Source organism: Caretta caretta, chromosome 1 (genome assembly GCF_965140235.1).
Source record: "Caretta caretta isolate rCarCar2 chromosome 1, rCarCar1.hap1, whole genome shotgun sequence".
NCBI lineage: Eukaryota > Metazoa > Chordata > Testudines > Cheloniidae > Caretta > Caretta caretta.
The window spans coordinates 250114230-250139376 of NC_134206.1; the positions used below are offsets into that span (position 1 = coordinate 250114230).

The 25147-nt window shown below is 44.7% G+C and overlaps 1 protein-coding gene across 1 annotated transcript in view; it reads left to right on the forward strand.

The window, feature by feature from the left end:
• MKRN1 (makorin ring finger protein 1) overlaps positions 1 to 18228 on the forward strand; it is a 36270-nt gene extending 18042 nt beyond the window's left edge. The window contains exons 3-8 of the mRNA XM_048830756.2: positions 5460 to 5686; positions 14557 to 14783; positions 15303 to 15517; positions 16249 to 16359; positions 16833 to 16971; positions 17340 to 18228. Coding sequence (XP_048686713.1) covers positions 5460 to 5686; positions 14557 to 14783; positions 15303 to 15517; positions 16249 to 16359; positions 16833 to 16971; positions 17340 to 17552 — 1132 coding nt within the window. The 3' untranslated portion in view covers positions 17553 to 18228. The remainder of the gene's footprint in view (positions 1 to 5459; positions 5687 to 14556; positions 14784 to 15302; positions 15518 to 16248; positions 16360 to 16832; positions 16972 to 17339) is intronic.
• Positions 18229 to 25147: the final 6919 nt, after the last annotated feature.

Genomic DNA, 25147 nt, shown 5'->3' on the forward strand with positions numbered 1-25147 from the left:
TGACGCTTTTAAGGCCCTTTCTAGGGAATATAACTTTGAAGTATAGTAGCGAGGCATCTAAAGTATTGTCTGTGCAAACAGGTGTGAACTTGCTCATGCAAGCTTAACCTTACTTAAAATAAGAAGCCTGTAACTCTCTGACAAGAGGAGTGTGCATGCAAAGGATTTTGAAATTGTCCCAATGTGGAACAGGTTTAGCAAGGCTAAACAGTCATAAATTGAATAAACTTCAAAGGCTACTCTTAGGTCTCTGACTTAACATCCTAGTTAGTGAAACCTGCATATAGTCAAATATTTATAGCATGATTGTATACAGCTGCACACTGCAGGAACACTAATGATATCAAAATAAAACCTAGTACAAAATCTAATCTTTTTTTCTCTCTCATGGGTAGTGGAATTACTATTATATGAATGTAAACCTGCGGAAATCTCTGAACAGCCATTTTTATACTCTGGCCTATACCACTAAGGGTATATCTACACTATGAAATTAGGTTTATATTTTTATAGAAGTCGATTTTTAGAAATTGATTTTATACAGTTGATTGCGTATGTCCCCACGAAGCGCATTAAGTCGGCGGAGTGCGTCCTCACTACCTTGGCTAGTATTGACTTACAGAGTGGTGCACTGGTGGTAGCTATCCCTCGGTTCCCGCAGTCTCTGCTGCCCATTGGAATTCTGGATTAAGTGCCCAATGCCTGATGGGGCAAAAACATTGTCGTGGGTGGTTTCGGGTGCATGTCGTCAGTTGCCCCTCCCTCCGTGAAAGCAATGGCAGACAATCGTTTTGCGCCTTTTTTCCTGGGTTACCCGTGCAGATGCCATACCACGGCAAGCATGGAGCCCACTCCACTCGCCATCACCACTGCTGTTGTGAGCATTGTAAACACCTCGCACATTATCCTGGACTATATGCAGAGACGCCAGCATGAGGAGGATTTTGATGAGGACATGGACACAGATGTTCCTGAAAGCATGAGCTGTGGCAATTGGGACATCATGGCAACAGTGGGGCTGGTTGATACAGTGGAATGCCGATTCTGGGCCAGGCAAACAAGCACAGACTGGTGGGACCACTTAGTCTTGCAGGTATGGGATGATTCACAGTGGCTGCAAAACTTTCGCATGCGTAAGGCCACTTTCCTGGAACTCTGTGAGTTGCTTTCCCCCACCCTGAAGCGCAGGAATATCAAGATGAGAGCTGCTCTGGCAGTTGAGAAGCGAGTGGCGATAGCCCTATGGAAGCTTACAATGCCTGACTGCTACCGGTCAGTAGGGAATCAATGTGGAGTAGGCAAGTCTACTGTGGGGGTTGCTGTAATCCAAGTAGCCAGTGCAATCATTGACATTCTGTTATCAAGGCTAGTTACTCTGGGAAATATGCAGGTCATACTGGATGGCTTTGCTGCAATGGAGTTCCCTAACTATGCTGGGCGATAGATGGAATGCATATCCCATTTTGGCACCAGACCACCTTGCCAACCAGTACATAAACTGCAAGGGGTACTTCTCAATGGTGCTGCAAACACTGGTGGATCACAAGGGACTTTTCACCGACATCAACGTGGGATGGCCGGGAAAGGTGCATGATGCTCGCATATTTAGGAACTCTGGGCTGTTCAAGCAGCTGCAAGAAGGGATTTACTTCCCAGACCAGAAATTTACTGTTGGGGATGTTGAAATGCCAATAGTTTTCTTTGGGGACCCAGCCTACCCTTTGCTCCCATGGCTCATGAAGCCTTACACAGGCAGCCTGGACAGTATTAAGGAGCAGTTCAACTATAGGCTGAGCAAGTGCAAAATGGTGCCTTTGGACGTTCAAAAGCTCGCTGGCGCTGTTTGCTGACTAGGTCAGACCTCAGCACAACGAACATTCCCATTGTTATTGCTGCCTGCTGTGTGCTCCATAATGTCTGTGAATAAGGGGGAGACATTTATGGTGGGGTGGGAAGTTGAGGCAAATCGCCTGGCATCTGATTTTGAGCAGCCAGACACCAGGGCAATTAGAAGAGCACAGCTAGATGCACTGCGCACCAGAGAGGCTTTGAAAACCAGTTTCCATGACTGGCCAGGCTATAGTGTGACAGGGGTGTGTGTGTGTCTCTCTCTCCTTGATGCAAACCTGCCCCCTTTGCTGATTTTAATTCCCTGTAAGCCAACCACCCTCCCCCCTTCTAAATAAAGTAACTATTGTTTTGAAACCATGCATTCTTTATTAATTAAAAAAAAAGAGCGATAACGGACAAAGTAGCCCGGGTGGGGTGAGGGAGGAGGGAAGGACAAGGCCACATTGTAGTCACACTAACAATCAAACTGTTTGAATGACAGCCTTCTGTTGCTTGGGCCATCCTCTGGAATGGAGTGGCTGGGTGCCCGGAGCTTCCTCCCCCACGTTCTTGGGCATCTGGGTGAGGTGGATATGGAACTTGGGGAGGAGGGCATGCGGTTATACATTGGATGCAGCTGGGGGTCTGTGCTCCTGTTGGCTTTCCTGCAGCTCCAACAGATGCTTTATCATGTCTGTTTGCTCCCCCATTAGCCTCAGCATCGTGTCCTGCCTCCGCTCTTCATGCTCACTTAATTCTTTCCTGGCCTCTGCCACTGAATGCCTCCATGCATTAAGCTGTGCCCTATCAGTGCGGGGGGACTGCATGAGCTTGGCAAATATGTCATTGCAAGTGCGTTTTTTTTCGTCTTCTAATCTGCGATAACCTCAGGCACAGAGATGGTAGGGGGAGCGTAGAAACATTTGCACCTGGGGGAGATAAAAAGGGAGAGTAAAATTTAAGATACATTTCTGAGAATAAAAGGGAGACTCTTTCACAGTGAATCAAGCAATTCACAGCAGACAGCACATGTGCTTTAGGTACAAGGTTGCATTTTGCCTTTTATATTGAGCGCCTGCTGGTAAAAGCTGGGCAACAGAATTCCAGGCAGCCATGGTAAGCCTTTTGGTACGTGGGGTTGGCTTTTTACGCCTTTATAACATGTAGGAATGTTTTCAAACTGCAGCGCCCTCCTTTTCCATAGCAAGCGATGCTGGTTGGGTTTCACATTTAAAAGGAGGGGCTGTGGTTTTCGAGTGGGTGTGCAGAACACACCTCCCCCCACCCCTCCGTGTGGTTATTCTCTGGGATGATCCCTTCTCCCCTCCCCCCACTGCGTGGCTATTCTCCGGGATGATCCCTTTTTAGCCAAGCGCAAACAGCCCAGCATGAACGGGGTCCTTTTACTGTTCCCTTACAAAAATTCCCTTATTTCAACGAGGTGACCCTGAATGATATCACTCTCCTGAGGCTAACAGAGAAAGATATAGACCGAATGTTGCTTGAATGCAACCAAAACCCAGGACCATTCGCTGCCATGGTTTGTGCTGCAATGATTCCCGAATACTTGCTACTGGCTTGGCGTGGTAAAGTGTCCTACCGTGGAGGACAAAATAAGGCAGCCCTCCCCAGAAACCTTCTGCAAAGGCTTTCAGAGTACCTCCAGGAGAGATTCATGGAGATGTCCCTGGAGGATTATCGCTCCATCCCCAGACACATTAACAGACTTTTTCAGTAGCTGTATTGGCCGCGAATGCATCCCAGTTCTTCAGGGCAAATCAAACATTAAACACTATTGCTTTAAAACCCTGTACTTTAGTGACAAATGTGCACTCACCAGAGGTGCCTTCTCCAGCTTCAGAGTCGGGGATCCCGCCTTGGGAGGGTATTGGCTCCAGGGTGATGAAAAGGTCCTGGCTGTCGGGGAGAACGGATTCACTGCTTGCCTGTTGTGTATTCTCCTCCTTCTCCTCCTCTTCCTCATCCACAAAATCCTCCTCCCTGTTGCGTGAGACCCCCCTCCCCCTTTGCAGGTGTCCACGGACAGTGGTGGGATAGTAGTAGGGTGTCTCCTCCCCCCAGAATGCCATGCAGCTGATCATAGAAGCGGCATGTATGGGGCTCTGACCCGGAGCGACCGTTTGCCTCCTTTCTTTTGGTAGGCTTGCCTGAGCTCCTTAACTTTCACGCGGCACTGCTGTGTCCCCCTATTGTAGCCTCTCTCCAACATGCCCTGTGAGATTTTGGTGCATATATTTGCATTTCTTCTTTTTGATCAGAGTTTGGCCTGCACAGATGCTTCTCTCCATACAGCAATCAGATCCAGTGTCTCCTGTTCGGTCCATGCTGGAGCTTGTTTGCGATTCTGGGGGGACTGCATGGTCACTTGTGCTGCTGAGTTCGCCATGCTGACCAAACAAGAAATGAAATTCAAAAGTTCCCAGGGCTTTTCCTGTGTACCTGGCTAGTGCATCAGAGTTCAAAGTGCTGTCCAGAGCAGTCACAATGGAGCACTCTGGGATAGCTCCCGGAGGCCAATACCGTCCATTTGCGTCCACACTACCCCAAATTCGACCCAGCAAAGTCTATTTTTAGCGCTACTCCCCTTGGTGGGAAGGAGTACAGAAGTCTATTTGAAGAGCCCTTTAGGTCAACGGACTGGGGTTGGTTGTGTGGAGGCAGTCATTTTTAAATTGACCTAACGTGGCTAAATTCGACCTAACCCTGTAGTGTAGACCAGGGCTTAGTCATCATCCATTTGAAGATGTGTGAAGGCTTAAGATTCTCAATTGAAAGAGCAAGGGAACCATGCTGAGAGGCATGGTTGACTTCCCTTTGAGAATGTTACTGATTTACACAGAACTAGGATGCCCACTCCAATCAGACTGAGTACTTCTTCGCCTTTATGTTTTAACAATTGTATCTTCTTCATTACTGTTCTCATCAGTGTAAAAATCTTTGGCAAATACCTCTGAAATATTAACAGAAAAATAAATCGCAGATCTGCAAATGAAACTAATGTTTTAGTCTGTGGAGCCTGATGGCTGTCAGGACTTGGACTTCTAAGGAAGCAACATTTTCAGTCTCTTGGTGCATAGGGGATTAAGGTCTCTCATTAGGAAATAGTGACACCTTTTGTGCTCATCAAACTCCCTGGCCTTACATCCATGGATGGGGAAAGTGTGTTTACTGAGTCAGAGTAGCTGTTTGGTTTTTAATGTCTGAAGTTAGACAGAAGGATATTTGAATGAGGCACAGTGATTAATGTTGAGCAAGTAGGAAGTATTCAATAATAGCATATCTGCATGTGCTTTGAAAGGGCTAGCTTCAGATATGGTTGAAATAAGCTGTTGTAAGAAGCACACAGGCAAATTTGCTGTGGACTGCTTCATCTCCTGCAAAATCACCAATAGCTACTGTCCCCTTAAACAGAGCTGGTAGGTTTTAAAGTAAACTGTTTCTGTTTATGTAAAGGGTCACTTTTCTAATCTAGCTCTGGGATATTTAGGGCACCTCTGGTATTATGCCTCAGTGACTCCATTTCCCTGTGCTTGTGTATCAGTCCTTTGTACAAGACTGTTGTATGGGTGACTTCTTACTGAGTTCACATGCAGCATTTAATTTGTTAGATATGAACATACCAAGCCATTGAAGCGGGAAGAAGTGACTACTGTGAATCCAGCTGCAAAAACTTATCCATCAGCATCTTCAGACCTCCCATCTCTCCCTGAAGCACTTGAAGCAAGCACTGGTGAGACTGAAGTTAAAGATACAGATCTGGCAGCTACAGGAGCAGGTGCTGAAGACTGGGTGAATGCTGTAGAATTTGTCCCTGGGCAGCCATATTGTGGACGTGGTAAGCTGATCATGGGATAACGGTAATTTTCTTTTGTGGGTTCACAAATTACATGCAGTGTGCAAACTACTTCAGTGTTTTGTCATCTTAAGCCATCTGTAATGAGTGTGAATGTTTTGTTTTTAAAGTGGAATATATTCTTCATGAATTGTTTTTAGTTGATCCCCCCTATTCTGAAGTTGGCTCACATACTCTTGCATAGGCAGCACAGTGATTCCATAGCAGTTATTGGGGGTAATGGAGCACCTGGGGCACGGACCCAAATGTTCTAGAACCTGTATAATGAAGGGCTCGCCCTGTAGTTCCTCCATTCCCTTTTTTCCCTGGTCTAAGTAGGTTGCAGAACCTTCTCCTTCAAGTTCCCTCTCTCTCCCCTTAGAGAAGCGGTGCATGTGTGTGTTGTACATATACAATTTTTTAATTGAAACAATATTAGATTCTTTTCTTTCTAGTGTTTATCTTTCTATAATTGACTTTTCATAGGACACCATGGATGATGTTGGCAAGAAATCAGATTTCAAGAGGGTGCCCCTCTTGTTACCAAAATATATGTGATCAGTACATCTGTTGTCTGGTCTGCCTTGGAGAATCTTTGTGTTGCCTTTATTCCCAGGCCCAGGAGGAAACAAGCTGGCTGAAAATGCTTACTTAAAAGAGGTTCTACTGCCTGGCCATATAGCATCCGTGAATCAGGGCAACAAAAACTCCAAATAAGACCTTGGAGCATGAATAGCTGTTACACCACACCATCATGGCTGGGGTGGAGGGAACTTTGGTGTTGAGTCAGTATAGTTCTGAGATTATTAGACGCATTCTGTTCCTGCAGCAACTCTTGATGCCCTCATATCTGCATACTGAGTTCACCATCTACCTCTTCTGCTGGTGTGAACAGAGAATAATTTCACAGTTAAGACTCCAAGGAAAGGGCAGCTTTTGGTGCTGTTTGATTTTGAAGGCAGTCATCTTGCAGGCTGAATTCTGTTCTGGAGGTATCAGAATTGGTGACTGTGATAATCATTTGGTCTGTGTAGCTTGGATGTTCCAATAGGTCCACAGGAATAAAGATCCACCTGTTTTCCCTTACTGTGCTTCTTCTCTATAGTGACAGTATGCAGATCTCTGTTTTCACTGGGGCAAAGGGGCACATAGTTCAAAAAACCTTCTGCTTGTGAAATCAGTTGAATACTGGATCTAAGAGCAGAGCTGTGTTTTGAAGTTTCTTCTTCAGTGCCTTGACATTTAGGAATGCTGTTTGGCCAACATTCTTAACTTGCTTGGTCTTACTGAGGCTGGGTCCTCTCCATGCTTGGTCAGGGACACAATTTATGGAGACTCAGGGTCACCAGAGCATGAGTCTAACAAAGCTGAGAGGCATCGTCAATACAGAGGAGGAAGAACTGGATGACTTTGAGGACTGGAGTAATAGAAATTGAATTAAAATTAATAGCATAAAGTGCAGGGTCATGCATTTAGGGACTAACAAGAATTTTTGCTATGAACTGGGGTGTCGTCAGGTTAGGGTGACCAGATGTCCCGTATTTAAGCCCTCCTGTGGGTGTCCCGACTTTTTCTTTAAAATGGGCAAATTGCCCCATATTTTCTGTTCCCCCCCCCCCCACACACATCAGTACTGGTGGGTCCTCCCGCTGGCTTGATCCCTGCTCGACAGCCTCCCGCCCAGCGGTGAGGGGGGTGGGGTCTAGTGGCCGTTGATGGGGGTGGATGTGAAAGGCTAGTGGTGGGGCGAAGATGCAGCGCGTGGGGCTGGCTGCTCCCCCTGCTGGTCCATCAGCGCAACCCCTGCTGTGTGCTGGTTTTTGGCCAGCAGGGCCCCGTCCCATTTCATGCTGGCTGTGCGCTGTGGTGGCTGGTGAGTGTGGGGAGGCGCCAGGCGGCAGCCAGTTACATGTCCCCTCTGCTGCCCATCCATTGGCCCTCTACATGGTCCTCCTCTCGCTGTCCACGCCCTGCTTTGTCCCCCCAGCCCCTGGTCAAAGCGCTCAACTCACCAATAGCCTGGCTGGCAGGCTCCTTCCTTCTCCCACTGCAGGAAAGCCCAAGAACCTCCGGCCCGGGGTGCTGACTTGGAGGAGCAGAGTCCCGTATGTGCCAAAGCCCCGCACAGCTCTGGCACAGGGAAGCCTCTCCACCCCTCAGCTAAGCTCTGGAGTGAGGGGGGGGGAAGCGATTTCCAGCCTGTTCATGCCCCGAACCTGCAGGCTCCACAGCAACCCCGGGGCAGGGACTTAGCACCCTCTTCACCCACCCTTTCCATCACCCTGGGTCTTGCCCCCAGGGAGCGTGGCTGCTCCATCCCCTAGGCATCCTCCCCTGCTGAGCCACCTCTCTGGCCAGGTTCGCTGAAGCCTGTGCAGTCAGGTTCCCTGGGCCCTGGTGCACAATGCATTCTTAGGGCTTAACCCCTTCCTGCCCATGCTGTAGCCAAAGGCAGCTGGGTTATGTTGGTGGCCAGCAGCAGCCTGGAAGTGTTAGCTGTCTTTCGACACTAATGCGGGCAGGAAGGGACAAGTTGCTTCCAGCTACATGGGGGGTGGGGGGAGAGAAGAGATGAGCTCTGCAAAGACTCTACAGGTCATCCCTCCCCCACCCCTACCCCTGTGGCTGGAAGCAGCTCCCGTCCGTTCCCTCCAACACAATGCCAGAAGGCTGCTGCTGGCCACATTCTGGTGTGAACCCTGGCAGAAATCTGGGGAGAGGACTATGTGACCCTCCATGCCTCCCCACTTGTTGCCTTGGGAAGACGCAGCGCCAGGTACCAGGAGAGGCAGGTCCATGCCGGAGGCCCAGCCAGGCAAGGAGGGTGGAGAGCGATGGGCAGGGAGGGTCAGGTCGGTTGGTCACCATCCCTGTGTGAGAGAGGTGTACGGGACTGTGTGTGTGTCACCCCTCCCCATGTGAACCTTAAAGATAAGAGGGTAAATCAAAAGAAGCCAACGATACAGGATTTCTTTTTAACGGGCTCAGTCAACTTGTTTGTTAATTTGAATGTTTGTACTGCATAGTTCTGATTTAATTGCCATTGAACTCGCTTGAATATGAGTACCTTTGCCAAGTGTCCCGTATTCAGCATAGAGAAATATGATCACCCTAGATCAGGTGGAAATGATAAAAAGGCATGTGCGTATTCGTCAGTCACAGGATAACTGAGCCATCAGTGTGATGTGGTGGTGAAAAAGGCAAATGCAATCCTAGGATGCATCAGGGAAGGTATTTCCAGTAGAGATAAGTATTAATAGAAGTGATGGTAAAACCTTATCTGTACTATGGACAATTTTGGTCACCCATTTTAAAAAAAAAATTTAAAAATTGGAACAGGTGCAGAGGAGGGCTACCACGATGAGCAGGGGAATGGAGAACCTAACTTATGAGAGGAGACCAAAAGCATGGCTTGCTTAGCCTAGAAGAATGAAGGCTGAGAGGGGTTATGATTGCTCTTGAAATACATTGCAGGTGCTGGGGGAGTTAAACAGCAGAAGAGCTATTTAAGCTAAAGGATAATGTTGACATAGAATGAATGGATAGCTCTGCCCATAAATTCAGGATGGAAATTAGAACGTGGTTTTTAGCCATCTGAGGAGTGATGTTTTGGAACAGCCTCCCAGTAGGGAGTTAACAATGGGGACTAACAACCTAACTAGTTTTAAGATGGAGCTTGGTAGGTTTCTGAATAGAATTATATATGAGAGGGTTGTCTGCAATAGCGGGGGATTGGCTTCGACCCAGGAGGCCTCTCCTAGTCCTATGTTCCTAAATAACTTTGTATTTCCCCCGGTCTCATTCCACATCCTTTTATTTAAAAAATACTTTCTATTCCTTGGAGTTCTTCAGGGTATTTATTTTTAATTTATAAAAGTTACTTCTAGGGGAATTCTGCAACAAATTAAAAATTCTGCGCACAATATTTTAAAATTCTGCAAAAGTCTTCATATTTTATTTGTCAAAATAACACAATATAATCACTCTGATTTCAATTATTTTGGTAATTTATTTAAACTACAATAAGGTGGATGGCGAATGAGAGTCGGGAGCAATGGAGGAAATCCCCAAGACCCTTGCCAAATAGTAATGTAGCTAGGTTTGACCCTTAATTTCTAGTTATTAGACAACAAATATATGCAGCCATATGCTCGGTGTTACCTCATAGGCAACAGACGAGCAAGTGAGGGCTGGGGAATCAGACTCGCAATTTATATTGGCTACTGACCATCTTCAGAAAGGTCAGTAGCAAACAGTTCATGGAGCACATTTTGATAGGAAATTTTTTCAATCCAAAAATGTAGACCAGTTCTAATCATGAAAGCACCATAAGTATTTATAAGGCCATACTGTCCTTTACAGTAAGGCCCCTGGCAGGCCGGACCAGTTTATTTACCTGCCACGTCTGCAGGTTTGGCCGATCGTGGCTCCCACTGGCCGTGGTTCGCCGCTCCAGGCCACTGGGGACTACAGGAAGCGGCGCAGGCCAAGGGACATGCTGGCCGCCCTTCCTGCAGCCCCCATTGGCCTGGAGAAGCAAACCGCGGCCAGTGGGAGCTGCGATCGGCCAAACCTGCGGACGCAGCAGGTAAACAAACCGGTCTGGCCTGCCAGGGTCTTTCCCTGAACAAGTGGCGGACTGGCTTTGAGAACCACTGCTTTACACCACTCTGGCAATGTGAAAGAGCCTTAAAACTTTTATCTGTTTTATACTCCGGGGGAATTCACAAAGACAATGGGAACAATTCACTAAGCAGGCAGGCTGCTACATTCTGCTCTGCCTGAGGGGACAGAGCCTGCCCCATGCCTACCTCCTCAGAAACACCCTGAAGCCCTGCCCCTCCATGCTGAGTGTGCTGCAATAGCGAGTGAGAGGGACAGTGTATCTGTCCGTCTGTCTCTCTCATTTGCACAATTGTCTCCCTCCCCTGGCGGTGATTTATGTCTCTACCGGCTGCTCTGGGACCCGAGCCAACCTGCCTGTGCCGCCGGGGAGGGGCGCATGACCGCTTTTGCAGCTTCCCTTTGCTTTCCCATCAGAAGTCATTTTTCTGCGGGGAAGCAAAGAAATCTGCCGGGGACATGAATTCTGTGCGTGAGCAGTGACGCAGGATTCCCCCAGGAGTAAAAAGTGCTCATCGGTCACTGGATTCTGAGCCATACGGGGGGTAGGAATAATATACTAGCTCCAGGGGAGATTTCTCCCGAGTACCTACGAATTAAAATGACACTTTGGAATAGGAGGGGAAGAGGAACTCATGACTGAGGAGATTCCTTCCATGTTCCATGAGGAACACCTCTCAGCTTCTTCCTATTTTAATACATGCCAATCACACTAGACTCTTGAGAACTTTTTGTATATGCAGTTCAGGAACAGACAAAATCTTTAGTATGTTGGGAGATTTTTAAAGGTATCCAGCACATAAAGCTGCAGATAAGCATCTGGTGGGATTTTCACAGAGGACTATCTGCATTTTTAGGTACCAAGACAACTTTAAAAGATAGCTAGCTTTAAAAATCTAGCCCTGGGAATCAAAGGAGGGAAATAGTACTGTATTAGTGTGCCTTATGGAGTCTACAAAAAAAGCTTCTGTTGCAGCTAGCCATTTGTTTCAGTAGCAAAGAACCTGATGGGCTTTTTCAGGGCCACAAGGACTTCCCTGACTCCAGGTTCTCATTTGGTTGTGACAGCCATTATTTGGCCCAGAAGATCCGGTCTTTCAAGGCTGTAAGATCAGCACCTCTGGACAGTAATTCAAGGACACCAGGTCAAATGGATAAGAGCCAAGGCAGTTGTTCTTTTTTTGGTTCTTAATGAAGATTGTCATTTATCTGTGTTGTGGCAGAATTATGATTTGCACCTTTAGTCCAGGCTCCTGCCCTTCTTGGAATATTATTGTTAGCCAAGAGAAATGAAAGCTGTTGCTTGGGAATGTCAAGAAGCAGCTAAAGATAATGTTGTGTGCTGCTAACAATATATCTGATACATGTGATGTTCTGAAAGTGACCTTAAGAAGACACCTGTATCTCAGAGCTTTCAGGTTGTTTCTGTAAAGTTCAGATTCAAGCTTTCATGGAAAATTATGCACGATAACTTGAAAAGCAACAATGCTTTTCCTCAAGATTAGTCTGGAAGCCTTGGTCTTTGAGTTGTGCGCTTTGTGTATGTTTGGAGTAACAAACACCCAGGCAATACTCTTGAGGTTCAAGCTTGGCAATTCACTTCCAGTACTTAGGTATAATCGGCAAGCCAGACTAATCTCTGGAATGGCTGAGAAGAACAGCCAAGCAGTGTGGAGGGGAAAACGTCATGATCCAGGATCTACCCCATTTCTCCATTGTAAACCTCTTGAAAGCTGCTTCCTTCCTTCCCGTGATGCAGATGAAAGAATAGCTTGCAGGCTTACTCAACAGCCTGCTGGACCTTTTTTTATTTTTTTTATTTTTTTTTGCTCAGTCAGGAGAGTTACATGTACTCTGGCAACCAACGGAGGTCCCTTCATCCCAGTGTAGTAGTATCGTGATGCATGGAGGATTGAAGAATGGGAGCAACTGGAGAGCTTTCTCTTTGTTGAAAAGCAAGTCTTTGGGATTAGTGAGTTGAGAATTGTCATTCTTTTGTCTTTCGCTTGCCTGGGGCAAAAAAAAAAATCCATAGCAAACAAGCTGAGCCAGGATCAATATGACTGAACTTTAAAGTAAGCCTTTTGTGGTTCAACTTACCTCAAAGTGGGGGCATCCAGAAATACTTACTTACTTCTGCAGAGTATACCAAATGCCTGACAATTTGCACAAAAGCAGTGATGCTTGTCCCCTACTTTTCTGCTCCATGGGGGTGGAGACCTTATTTTTCCCCCTCTTTTGCCTCTGGTTCTTGTAGAGAAGATGCAAGAGGCAACACACAATTCTTGTAGTACCACATTATAAATGAGTTCTGGTTCTAGGCCTCATTCTGGCAGAGGAGCAACAGGTGATTCTTCTCTTCTTTTCCAGACCTGTTATCTCACAAGGGAGGATTGAACCTGCACCCAGATCCATAGTTCCTCCCTATGGCATTTTACATCTTGGAGTTTAGTAGATGAAGACTGTTCTTGGAAGAAACCTGGCAAATTACATTAGAACTTGTAAGCCTTCCATTGGAAATCTTATGCCCTAAAATGGAACTGTTTCTCATTCCTTTAAGGAAAGAGCCTCCAGATCCTGTCCTCGTTGTTTTATATTGGATTGTTTTTTCTTTCCCATATCAAATCATGGATTATCTTTCCCCACAGTTAAAGTAAGCCTTTAAATTAAGCATCTATTAAGCCTTTAAGAATAGTTGTCTTTTTTCACCTATCTGAACCTGGTGCTCACTAGGTCAACAGAAGATCCATTCGAACCTAGACTGTTTTCTTCTTTGCTTATTTTGTAATGTTGATCAGAAATGCAAGGTGCCATTGCTGATCTTCCTTAGTGTTCAATATGGATAAACTTAAGTTTTGTCCTCATGCCAAAGTGGCATCTCACTTGTCATTTAAACTGAACCATTATCTTTCCTCGGCTCATGACTGAGTTGGTGAGGCTATTCCATAATTTGGATGATAAAAGGAAATTCAGTTATACCATTTCACAAATCACCCTGTAGGTTCCTGGCACAGAGGGAGAAATCTCAAGAGGAATCCATCTCAGCCCAGAGGGAGTAGACAAATGGATAAGATTTTCAGCTCAATTTATGACCAGGCAGGGATCCTGTTAATCAAAAGCTGCTGGCACTCCTTTGACTAGGGTTGCTGCAACACTGCCAATTTAATTTAGAACTGTCTGTAGACATATCTAGGAACTTGGAGAGCATTTTCTTTAAATTTAATTCACAAACTTACTCAGTGTTCTCTTGACGACCAGGACAAATCCTATGGCTGATTAGGAACAGAAGTCCTTTAATCACTATTTCAGCTAGTTCCTGGGGGACTAATATTGCTAGTTCTTCTCCCCAGAATGAAGAACAGCCGAGGCAATTTATGAAGAGGAAACAAAGATTACTTATCTGTGATCAGAATTCTCTGCAGGTATGATCTCAACAAATCCACGCTCGTTATCCCGCCTTACACTTCAGAAGGGGGATTTGAGATTTGCCAGAGAAGTAGTAAGAGACTTGGGCAGGGTTCTTATCCTCTGTTCTAGAACATTCCTGTGACTCCAGCAGTGAAAGCCACCCCAGCAACTAACTGCTTAAGAACTGCAGCCTGTGCAACAGCATGCTAACTAACATGACTCATGAGCATAAGAATCTGTTGAGGCAGTATTTTTGTAGCTCCAAGTTAGTCCTCCTGGTAAGTATCCTTCCTCTTCTACAGGGCCTAGGTGTTGGCTGTATAGGGACAAAACACCAGTTTTAGTGGCTGAAGCACAAGAGTTTAACCACCATGTACTGAAGCTTGTTTCAGCCCATGTAAATCATGTTTGAACTGATTCAAAAAGCAGGAGGGACTTTTTAACCTACTGTCAGCATGATTTAATTCAGTTCATACTTGAACCAAACCTTGTTACAAGCATGGTTGAACCACAAGAGTATTTACCTGCTTTCAGAACTGGTCAGTTTTCTTAGTATTGACCTTGTCCTGTTGGATAAGGTTGACTCTCACCACTAATGCACTGATTGCCTTGCCTTGCTTATATTGAAAGCTGCGAAAATCAGAGTTGAAACTACTTCCGCACTTCCTTCTAGGGTGAAGAAATTGCTACGTCATTTCAGGGCGAGGTTTTGAGGGCTTTATTGTTATGTTCCTTGGATAAACTGAGTTGGTTTGCTGAAAGTTTTTATAGCTGAAAAGCATGCATTGCAAACCCTAACACTCAAATGTAACACATTTACCATCTCTAACTTCCCCCTGCAGCTGCCCCTTCCTGCATCGAAACACCTTTGCAGGGAATGGTAATTGAGGAAGAGTATGAAAAGCAGCAAGCAAATGTGGAGATGAAGAAGCAACTGTGCCCCTACGCTGCAGTAGGAGAATGTCGTTATGGAGAGAACTGCGTGTATATCCATGGGGATGTGTGTGACATGTGTGGGTTGCAGGTTTTACATCCAGTTGATGCTGCCCAGAGATCCCAACACATAAAGGTAAGGATACAAATGGCTTGTGTGTTGAATAGCTTCAGGTTACTCCCTTGCCTTGTGCAATCACTTGTCATTCATTCCCTTTCTTCTGAAGTTGACTGCATGCAAGTCAGTCAGTTAACAAGAAGGTCCACATTGCAAACTGAACTATTTCCTGTCAAGGCTGTTTTCAAAGCAGCCTTGTTTAAAAGAAGCTGGACGCTGTCTGCATTGAGGATAAAGTCTGTATAATTGTACTAATGCTTGTTTCAAACACTCAAATGTGGGTAACTTAGGTCAGTTTTCGTGAAGTTTTAGTTCAGCCATTTCTGCCTGGGTTCTTGGAAAAGAGCCTGAACTTGAAGTTGACCATTGCCTCCTATTACCTGAAAGATTGTTTTTTGACGACCTGAACCTTCCAGATGGTTTATATCCTTTTTAGTGTAGAATGTGGGGAGAATACATTTAAGATGAAACTAGTGAGTCAAAACGTATTAAATAGTGCACAAGATTACAGGCTGGTTTTCTCTCTCTCCTCTTCAGTCTTGCATTGAGGCTCATGAGAAGGACATGGAGCTCTCATTTGCCGTTCAGCGTAGTAAAGACATGGTGTGTGGGATCTGCATGGAGGTGGTATATGAAAAAGCCAACCCCAGCGAGCGCCGCTTTGGGATCCTCTCCAACTGCAACCATACTTACTGTCTCAAATGCATCCGCAAGTGGAGAAGCGCTAAACAATTTGAGAGCAAGATTATAAAGTGAGGCACTTCCCCATCTTGATTGTGCTTTGTTACGTGGGAAGAATTTAGTATCTTGTGACAACTTGCAACAAAGTTCCCCCACAAAGACTGCATTTAATGCATCCTAACTAACATTAATCCAGAACTGAAGTCATCTTCCAGGGGTAGCATTTTGTTTGTATTACAGTCTGACCTAGTTAATCTAGATTAGTTTGCAAAATCCACTTATTTGGATGAAAGTCATGTTTTGTCTTCAGTTAGTTACCGTTTAAAGGTTTCAGGCACCCAGATTAGATGGTGAAAACAGATTAACCAGTTCTGAATGTATGTTTCCTAACTTTTCACTGCCCTTATTAGCCAGCCAATGACCCATACCCTCTTTGAGGCGTTCTAAAGAAACCCAAACAAACAAATACAAAAACCAAACAAAACTACAAAAAAAATAAATTTATCTAAATCTAAAGAAAAAGGAGTCTGTGTGAAATGTTTTTTTCCCCTCCCCCCCAAGTTCTTTGGAGACAAAACGATCAGCTGCTGAGTTGAGCTCTGAAAGAAGAGGAAGAGTTTAGGTTGTCGTCTTGTGCAAAAGAGAACGTAGATTGAAAAAGAAGTACAAAGTCCTGGCAGTAAGTGCCCAGGCACACTAGGATATATCTTTAAAGATGGGATATGTGCTGTGGTATGTTTTATAATGGGACAGAGCGCCCCTGTAATGTGGAATTTTGCAGTGCAGTCTCTTCGTTCCCCAGGTCCTGCCCAGAATGTCGGATCACATCTAACTTTGTCATTCCAAGTGAGTACTGGGTGGAGGAGAAGGAAGAGAAGCAGAAACTCATTCAGAAATACAAGGAGGCAATGAGGTACGAGCGCTGCAGCCTTTTGTCAAGTTAAGACTGCAGAGATAAGGGCACACCTGGAGAACAAGGGTGTTTATCTAAAGCCCTCTCATACCTCCTTTCCACCCCCACAGTGCATCCTTACTTATCCACCCACAGATGCATGCATCCACACAGTCACCTAGCTTTCCTATGTACTTATTGACCTCACAAGCTTTTTCCTTACCCACCCAATACATAATTGATACAGTCATAAGGTGGTAGACTTGTGCACTGTGAGTCATCAGCTTCCCTATGCATGCATCTACCCACGCACACATCTGTTGGGTATGCACATAGTGTAATACATCATTTCTGTGTATGTATTTTTATTGATAAAATGGTGTCAGCGGCAAATGGTGCATATTTAAAGAGACCCCCCTGGACGATAGGCAAATGCAATACTGAATTCTGACTGGCTCTGCTGTGAGTAAGGGTTGCGATATTTTCCTTTCCAGCAACAAGCCATGCAGGTATTTTGATGAAGGCCGTGGGAGCTGTCCATTTGGAGGGAACTGTTTTTACAAACATGCATATCCCGATGGTCGCCGAGAGGAGCCACAGAGACAGAAAGTGGGAACATCGAGTAGATATCGAGTAAGTCTCACTGCTTTTGCTTTCTAAAACAAAGGGGTAGACTTTTTGAAAGAGAGAACGAAAAGGTGTGAATACCTCAGATTTGCTTATCTAGTAAAACATACATCGTAGATTGGAGGGGAGAGTGGTCCAAAGACTGGAAGTGATGGAGGGCAGACTGTGCAAGAGACATATTTCCTAATGTCACCTGTATCTTGAGGCAGAAATGTTGGTGGTGGTCAGCTATAGCAGGAGTAAATGCAGATCCCATTGTGAAGCATGGCTAGCTGCATGTTATATACCTGGGAGCTGAGCATTGTAAGCCCCAGGAGCATATGTATCTTGTAACTCTCGGTCACACAAGAGCAATAACTGTGTTCCCTTTGCAGGCCCAGCGAAGGAATCGGTTCTGGGAATTCATTGAGGAGAGGGAGAGCAGCGACCCCTTCGAGAACGACGAGGATGAGGTTGTGACCTTTGAGCTCGGCGAGATGTTGCTCATGCTTTTGGCAGCAGGAGGCGATGATGAGTTGACAGACTCCGAGGACGAGTGGGACTTGTTTCACGACGAGCTGGAAGATTATTATGACTTGGATCTATAGCACCTGTCAGCGGAGTTTGGACTGTCTGCTCGGCATCAGGCAGTAGCTCTTTCCTGTGGCGTGGCAGTGCCTGTGTTTCTCCTAGGCAGGCCTATCAATTCCAGGTGCTGTTGTAATAACTTTGACCCAGGGTCTGTCTCCTCCCCTCGCCCCAGGAGTGTTTGTTTTTCTCTGTTTAAACAAATAACAAGACATCTTTAAAACGTTAGTTTTTGTAAAATGAATTAACTGTCAAACAGTTAGCTTAGGTTTGTTGCTTCATCTGTGTTCCTGACGGGATTCACCCAGTTCCAGGGTTAAAGTGTTTACAGGACTTCCACACTCATCTTGAAGAGCCCAGATACAAAAATGAGAGCAGTGGCCATGCAGTGGGGGGATATAAATTGGCCAGTGGCCTTTTTCTGCTGTGGACTTCAAATCAGTACTTCCGATTTCAGGCCAGACACATGTACTTCTTGCTGGCTTCAGCTCTGTTCCAACCCCTGATGTACACATCTTCTTCATTTGTGGTTTTGGTCTCTTGTTTACTTGCACATTACTATTACTACTGTGTAACCAGAACCAGGTGCGACTGTTCCAGGTTTTTACTGTGTTTAGCATGAAAGGAAAATGTGTTTGTACGTGAAAGGAGTACTTTCAATGTGTATAAACAAATAAATGCAGAGTTGGATCTCAAGGGCTGGGAGACTCTCTGTATATGTTTAAAAAACCAAAAACCAACTCTCCTCACATTTTGGTGCATGAATTGTAATCTCCAATTGGACATGAAACTGGTTTAGTGGTCTCAGCCCAGTCTGTGGCAATGGTCTTAACCATCAGATATAACTTGGCATTCCTTAATACATCAGCTCTCTCTAATGTATATTATAGGGGCTGACTAAAAGTAGGAATCTGGTTAGCCAGAAGAGGGTTCTCACCATATTGTTATCCAGTAGAACACCAGGTCGGGATCCCTTAATTGCATTGCTCACATAGTTTTATACCATCGATAACCACTCAAGCCATGAGCTTATCTAGGAAATCACTATACTACTTAGTTGGTTCAAGGCACTCCTGGCTCATATCCCATCTGAATTATGCAGGTTGCTTGGAAGAGCTGCAAACTTGTTGTGAGTTATTGGGTTACCTAGCGAATAACTAGCAGTCATGCAATAGCAAGATAGAATCCCATTGATAAGAGCTCATCTTTTGCCACCAAAGCTCCAATGCAGGAATTTTAACCTTGTGTTAAATTATTGCTGCTCTTTTAATGACTCATGGGTGCCCCATGATCTGTTTTGCTGCTTCTCTTGCCTGAGACAGCCTCTCCTTTCACTTTTAAAATGGAATAAGAAGTTGTTGCTGAGGTCTATGATGTATTGTTTTGCAGCTGCCTTTTGTAAGAAGCACTTTTCCCAAATAAAAAAACAAACAATTAAACAAGAAGTCTGTTCTTTCTTTAAGCTGGGAGTCTCTTGATCTCAGCCTCTGTTTGTATACCCTTAGTGTAAACTAGTCTGGTTACTAGTAATTACTGAGTCCTGTGCAATGCCATAGTCATGTTGCAGCATTAATACACAACTGTATCTTGTCAACAGCCTTGTGCAAAACAGGAAATTCTATAATATATAAAGAGAGAACATTTTTATGAACAAAGACAGCTGAGACCACCAAACTATGAAAGTGCTTGGGATTACCACTGAGTGATAACAGAGGTGGCTTTCCTTCTCAGAGTTGAGGTCTAAGACTGGCTCAATTCTGTCAGTTTGTTCTGGGCTGTACATTTTACAACATGCACATCAAATATTGCTTGTGGTGTCAGTGGATAACAAACGCCTCCTATAATACTTCGTACTTAGTACTGTTTATCCAGAGAACTCAAAGCACTGCTGTAGGCTAACTACTTCCTGGTGGACCACACCCTCCTTTATGGGCCACTGTGTATATTACGCTGTAAAGTGCCTTTGTCACTGGGAATCAGGAGATATTTAAGTAAACGGCAGTGAAAATGTTTTCAAATAGACTGTGGGGGCGGGGATGAAGGAAAAGGTGAGTACTGTTGAAACTGGTCTTAGCCTATCCAGATACCTTATCCTGCACACACACATTGTGGTGGCTAGTAGAATGCACAGATCCCAAATGGGGAGAGAAGTGTGGGGGTGGAGAGGCCAGGCAGAGTGGGGGGGAAAAGGATACAGAGCTAGGTGGGGGAGACAAAAGCATAGGAAAAATAAGGAAGGATGCAGTGAGAGAGTAACAACCGTTTTGGAAGGAAATGGGAGAGGAGGAAAACAAGGGTTAATGAAGAGAAAGCAGAACCAAACATGATGGACAAATTAACTTCCCTGTAGAAAGCTCGGTGCCAAATCATTTACAAATGTGCACATACTGTTTAAATAACAAAAAAAGTGGTTCTGTAGGATATTTTGTGGGAGAGAAGGAAGTGTTGAGAGGGAAGGGAGGGAGGTAGCAGACTTGGCTGTGCAAAGGAAAGGAAAAGGGAGCCCAATGTTCTCTGTAGGGGTTAGGGATAGAATAGTATGCTTCATCTTCATTGAGAATAAGCTGTGCGCACTGAAAGATGTTGAATTTGGCTTTTGAAAATCTTATGCACTGTTTGTTTCTGCATCTGATGTGAGATGCAATCGGGCACTTGGGTTATTCTGGGTGCTCATTCATTGGTGTATCAACAGAATCTAGCTGGCCACAGACAGGTTCTCCTAGTACAGAATTACAGCTCAATACAAGGTAGGCACTTCTGTTCTTTGATTTTTTTTCTTATGAAATGTTCCTAAATTTTTTAAAATGCAAGAAATTGCACCTCTCCCCCCCTACCCACCCACCCACCCAAGGGGAGGTACCTTCCTATATCATTGCACAGCCTCTCCACTTGAACTTGGCTGGCTATGGGTCTGATTATTAATTAATAACCAGACTTGTTTATAATCAACTCAGATTCTGAAGGGGTTAGCAGTGCGACAGATTACATTTTAGAGAAGAGGCTAAGACGATATTTGAGCAGTATACCAAAAAAAAATGGTATAATCAATCATTGGCTTCTGCGTGCCCTTTCTTAGCATACAAGAGTAAGAGGAAGTTAAATATGATTGAAAGGCAACAGATTTTGAAATGCTAAGCGACAATGTTTGCAAACAAAATTGATCTGTGAAATGTGCTACTACTGTGGTTTGTTTTTTTTTTTTTTAAGCTTTAGATTCAGAAATAGATGAGATTAATAACATCCACAGTAATTTCAGGATAAAAATGTATAAAAGATGTATAAACTCTCATGCTTCAAGACATAATCCTGCCAATGAAAACTTGGAATGAGAAAAACTTCTCACAGCCATGTTCCTTCTTCTGGCATCTTGGATTAGCCCTTGCTAAATTTCACCTCTGCTAAAGAATTATGCAATGGAAATTTACATTGGTTCACTTGACTTTTGTATCTTATGGTAGTGCAATGGGTCCACACAACTCATCCCACATAGTATAAAGTTGTTCATATGTGCTCACACAGCACTCCTTCTGCTGTTGCAGTGTGAGTAAATATTCCAACATAAGTCCTGGCGCAGTGTTCCCTCTAATTTTTTACGCCCATGTGTGGACTGAATTTTGTTATGTGCACCAATATGGAGGTGATGTGTGGTAGGGGTACGGTCAAGGGATTTGGAGTGTGGGAGGGTGCTCAGGGCTGGGGCAGACAGTTGGGGGTGTGTGAGGGGGTGATGGCTCTGGCTGGAGGTGCAGGCTCAGGGGGGAGGCAGGGATGAGAGGATTGGAGTGCAGGTGGGGGCTCAGGTCTGGGGAAGAGGGTTGGGTGCAGGGGGTGAAGGCTCTGGGATGGGGCTCAGAGCTGGGGCAGAGGGTTGGGGTGAGGAGGTGTGAGCTCTGGGGTGGGGCCGGGAATGAGGGGTTTGGGGTGCAGACTGCCCCAGGGCTGTGATGGGGAGAGAGAACTCCCCCCAGCCCTCTCTTGCCACAGCAGCTCGGGGCTGGGTGAGAGATGCCTCTCCCCAGCTGCAGCAGCTCTGGTGGGGCTGGGCTGGGCCAGGGGAGGGGGCACCTCTCGCTGCCTGCGGTAGCTCTGGAGGGCAGGGGGGGAGGGGCTCCTCTCCCTGGCAGCTTTGGTGGGGCAGGGCTGGGCAAGGCACCTCTCCCTGCCTGCATGGCCCCTGATAGCCTGCTGGTTGCGTGGTTTACAGGGAATTTAGCTCCTGGGAACAGGATTATTTGCCATAGCAAACCACAGTGGGTCAGGTGCGCGCGCGCGCTCTCTCTCTCTCTCTCTCTCTCTCTATATATATAAAATACACACACAAACATTTTAACATATTAAAATAGCATGCATTTTGTAAAATGAAATGATATTGTATAGCAATATCCTTTATTTTTAAGCAATAAAAATTGGCATGAGTTTTCTTTTATAAGTAGCAATGCATACATACAATGACCAGCACTGCAATAGCTCAAACCTGGAAAGATCATCAGAATGGGACTTAAGGCAAAGAGCAGAGACTGCAGAGATTGCTGGAGCCTTGTTGGATTGTGCTGTAAGGACCACTTGCAACTGTGCAACTGCAATGCCCGTTCTTTCAGTCTAATTGAATTATAATGGTGTAGTAACCTCAAGCATGTACATAATTGTGGTGAATCTGCTTCCAAGCAAGTAAAATTGCAACAGCGATGGCACAACTTGTGCATCATGGTAATTTGTTTTGTGTGTGAACATGAGCTGAATCACACTCAATTCCTGGAATACTCTGCAGTAAACTAATCTTAATTCTGGCCCAAGGTTCCTAGATTTTTTTTGGGGGGGGGACACTTTTGGTGTGGCAGACAGGAAATTATATGGCAGCTACCTTTAAATAAAAAAAATGATTTAATTAGATAAAATTGACAATGCAGTCACTAAATCCTTTGCAGTCAATCTGGGTTCGGTGTCCAATCAATAATGGTTCAGTTTCATACTATAGACAAGATTGATGCAGGCAAGTGTAATGGAGTACAGCCTTAACTGCAGCTACCTTTTAGAGTAGCAGATGTGTTAGTCTGTATTCGCAAAAAGAAAAGGAGTACTAATTTATTTGAGCATAAGCTTTCGTAAACACTTCTTCTAGGAAGTGGTCAATATTGCTTTTAAAAATCTCATTATAGGTAGTGTTTACTCTTTTTATACCATATTTTATAAAAACCTTATTACTGCCTAATAATGTAAGATTAAAATATTGACTTGCAGTGATATTTAGGCTCCTAAATGCCTTTTGAAAAGGGAGTTAGAGTCCTAACTCACTTATGTGCCTTTGAAAAAAATTACCCTTAGGCTCTCTAGTTCAGCTAAAACAGAGCAGTCATGTAGAACTGGGTTTTGATGGCCTAACCTGTTTGTACTGAAAATTTCAAGATCGATCCTGCTCTATGCTACAGGTGTAACCAGTTCTAAACCCTGTTAATTTCCCAGTGTAAACAGACCCTAAAAGCTCAAGGCCCCTGTCTATATGGGAATGTAAAAGTGTTTGTCGTCATTCCTTTTAGAACCTTTTAAAGCATGACTCTGGATAACATTTGAACTCTCCTGTTGACTGGCCTTACCTGACTCTTGCATTTGGAAGAAGAGTTGTAGTGTTTCTAAGTCTTGTAATATTTTATGTTTGACAGCCCCAGCTCTTACAGTGATTACATGAAAACCATCTTTCATTATAAACCCCTCTTTCCCTGTCCTTGCCCCCCCCAAAAAAGTTCTGTCCCTCAGGTTTGTGGAAAAAAAACTTGAAAATATGAGCATACCCTAAAGACTCAAAAGCCAGAAGGCAAGTGAAAAGACCCCACGTTTAATACTTGTGGCTTTTAAGCCAATCATGATATTTTGGGGGCCTGACTCACTTTTAAATGCTCATGATTGGCCAGACTGCAGTTGACCTGTTATAGACACCACTGATAATCATAGGCTTGTCTCAGACAGTCTCATCTGACACTAGTGTAAAGGTCTGATGTTAGTAAGTGTAACAACCATTTGAAACTAGTTTTATGGGATTTTAAAGGCTCCCTCCATATTTTTGTAGCTAAGAGATTTTAAATAGAGGACATGGAATACCAGCAAGCTTGTGAAATAGCACAATGAAGATCTAGCCTCATTTTCTACCTGCTTGTTAATGGAGATGTTAAACAATACAGTTACAGATGGTAGGGGTTGGAGGTGGAACAAACAAATACAAAGAATCCCATAGCAGTTTAAAAAAAAAAATCACCTTGCCTTGGCACAGGCTATATACCCCTGTGCTTTTTAGTGAGACACTTGCTAGATAGAGTTAAGTTTTTCTAATTTAGCAGATGGGTATTTTTCCTGTGGTGGTGGCTATTTTGTGTCCCAGAATCTAAGCTTCCATTTTCAATGAAGTTTCTCACTGTTATGGCTTAATTTACACTGGAAAAATATTCTCTGTAATCATTAATATTGCCCAGGATACTAGAGCTTCTGCATTAGCAATCCTAATGCACTTTTCTGTGCATTCACACATAGCAGTGTAGTAAAGTGGTGTTAAACACATTGCCCCTTGGCCTCTGACCCAGCATGATTACTTTATTCAAGGGCTTGGGAGAGATTTCAAAAGGGAGTCTATGAGTAAGGGTTCAGTGGAATTGTGGGAGATAGGATCAAACTCCTAAAAGTCCCAGGGAAGAGTAGCCTTTTCCTTAATATCTTCCCAAAATGGAGGCTAGTCTGAATCCTCAGTGGTAGGATTATTTGTTTGAGCTACTGAAGATTTGCTAAGAGCCCCCCAGCAGGAGTTGACATGCACTCACTTCATGCAAAAAGGCTCTGTTCCCTCCTCTACAAGGTAGAGGGAAGGGGACCTGTGCCAGGTCAGTCGGTGTTCTCCACATGGTGTATGGAGTAATGCTGCAGAACCCCTTGATGAGAGAAGAGACTACCCTTGATAGCTCAGGTCTCTCAGGCAAAGCAAGCACTGTGGAAGCTGCCTACACTGGACAATTACTGGTTAGTGGAATATCAGGTTGGGGAAGTTACAGTAGGTCCAGTAGTGCTGGAGGTGTTTAAGGACCTGTAATTAACCTAGCAAATGGACTGATGAACATTGAAGGGCTTCTCTAACAGTCCTGCAGCCTTTGGTAGTAGGTACCTCGTCTCCACCCACTCTATCAGCACAAGAGAAGCATTAGGAAAGGCTACTCGGTGTGGTAACTTTCATGGACTGGCTCATCAGTTGTGGCTATCTAAAGAAAGAGGCCAGATAATGTGCACAAGAGTAAATGGTTTTTGGTTGTTTTTATTTTAATATTAAGGCTGTTTTAGGAGGGAAAGTTGCTTTCAAGGAGGGATGATGTACAAAGATGTAAGTGGACTCTCACATGAGTAGGATTTGGTTTGCATGCAGAGCATGAGGGAATACTTTAGTTAAAAAAACAAAAACACTTACAGCCCCTGCCTTTACACTGTTAATTAATGTCAGAGGAGCAAGCATCGATCACTGTACCAGTCCAAAAACTCCAAGTGGTTTTTGGATTGTTAAAACACCCCATTACAGCAGACGGAGCAGCACTATCTCTCTGTTCAACTAAGTCTACGTTTGATTCTAGGCCCCTAATCACCAAGA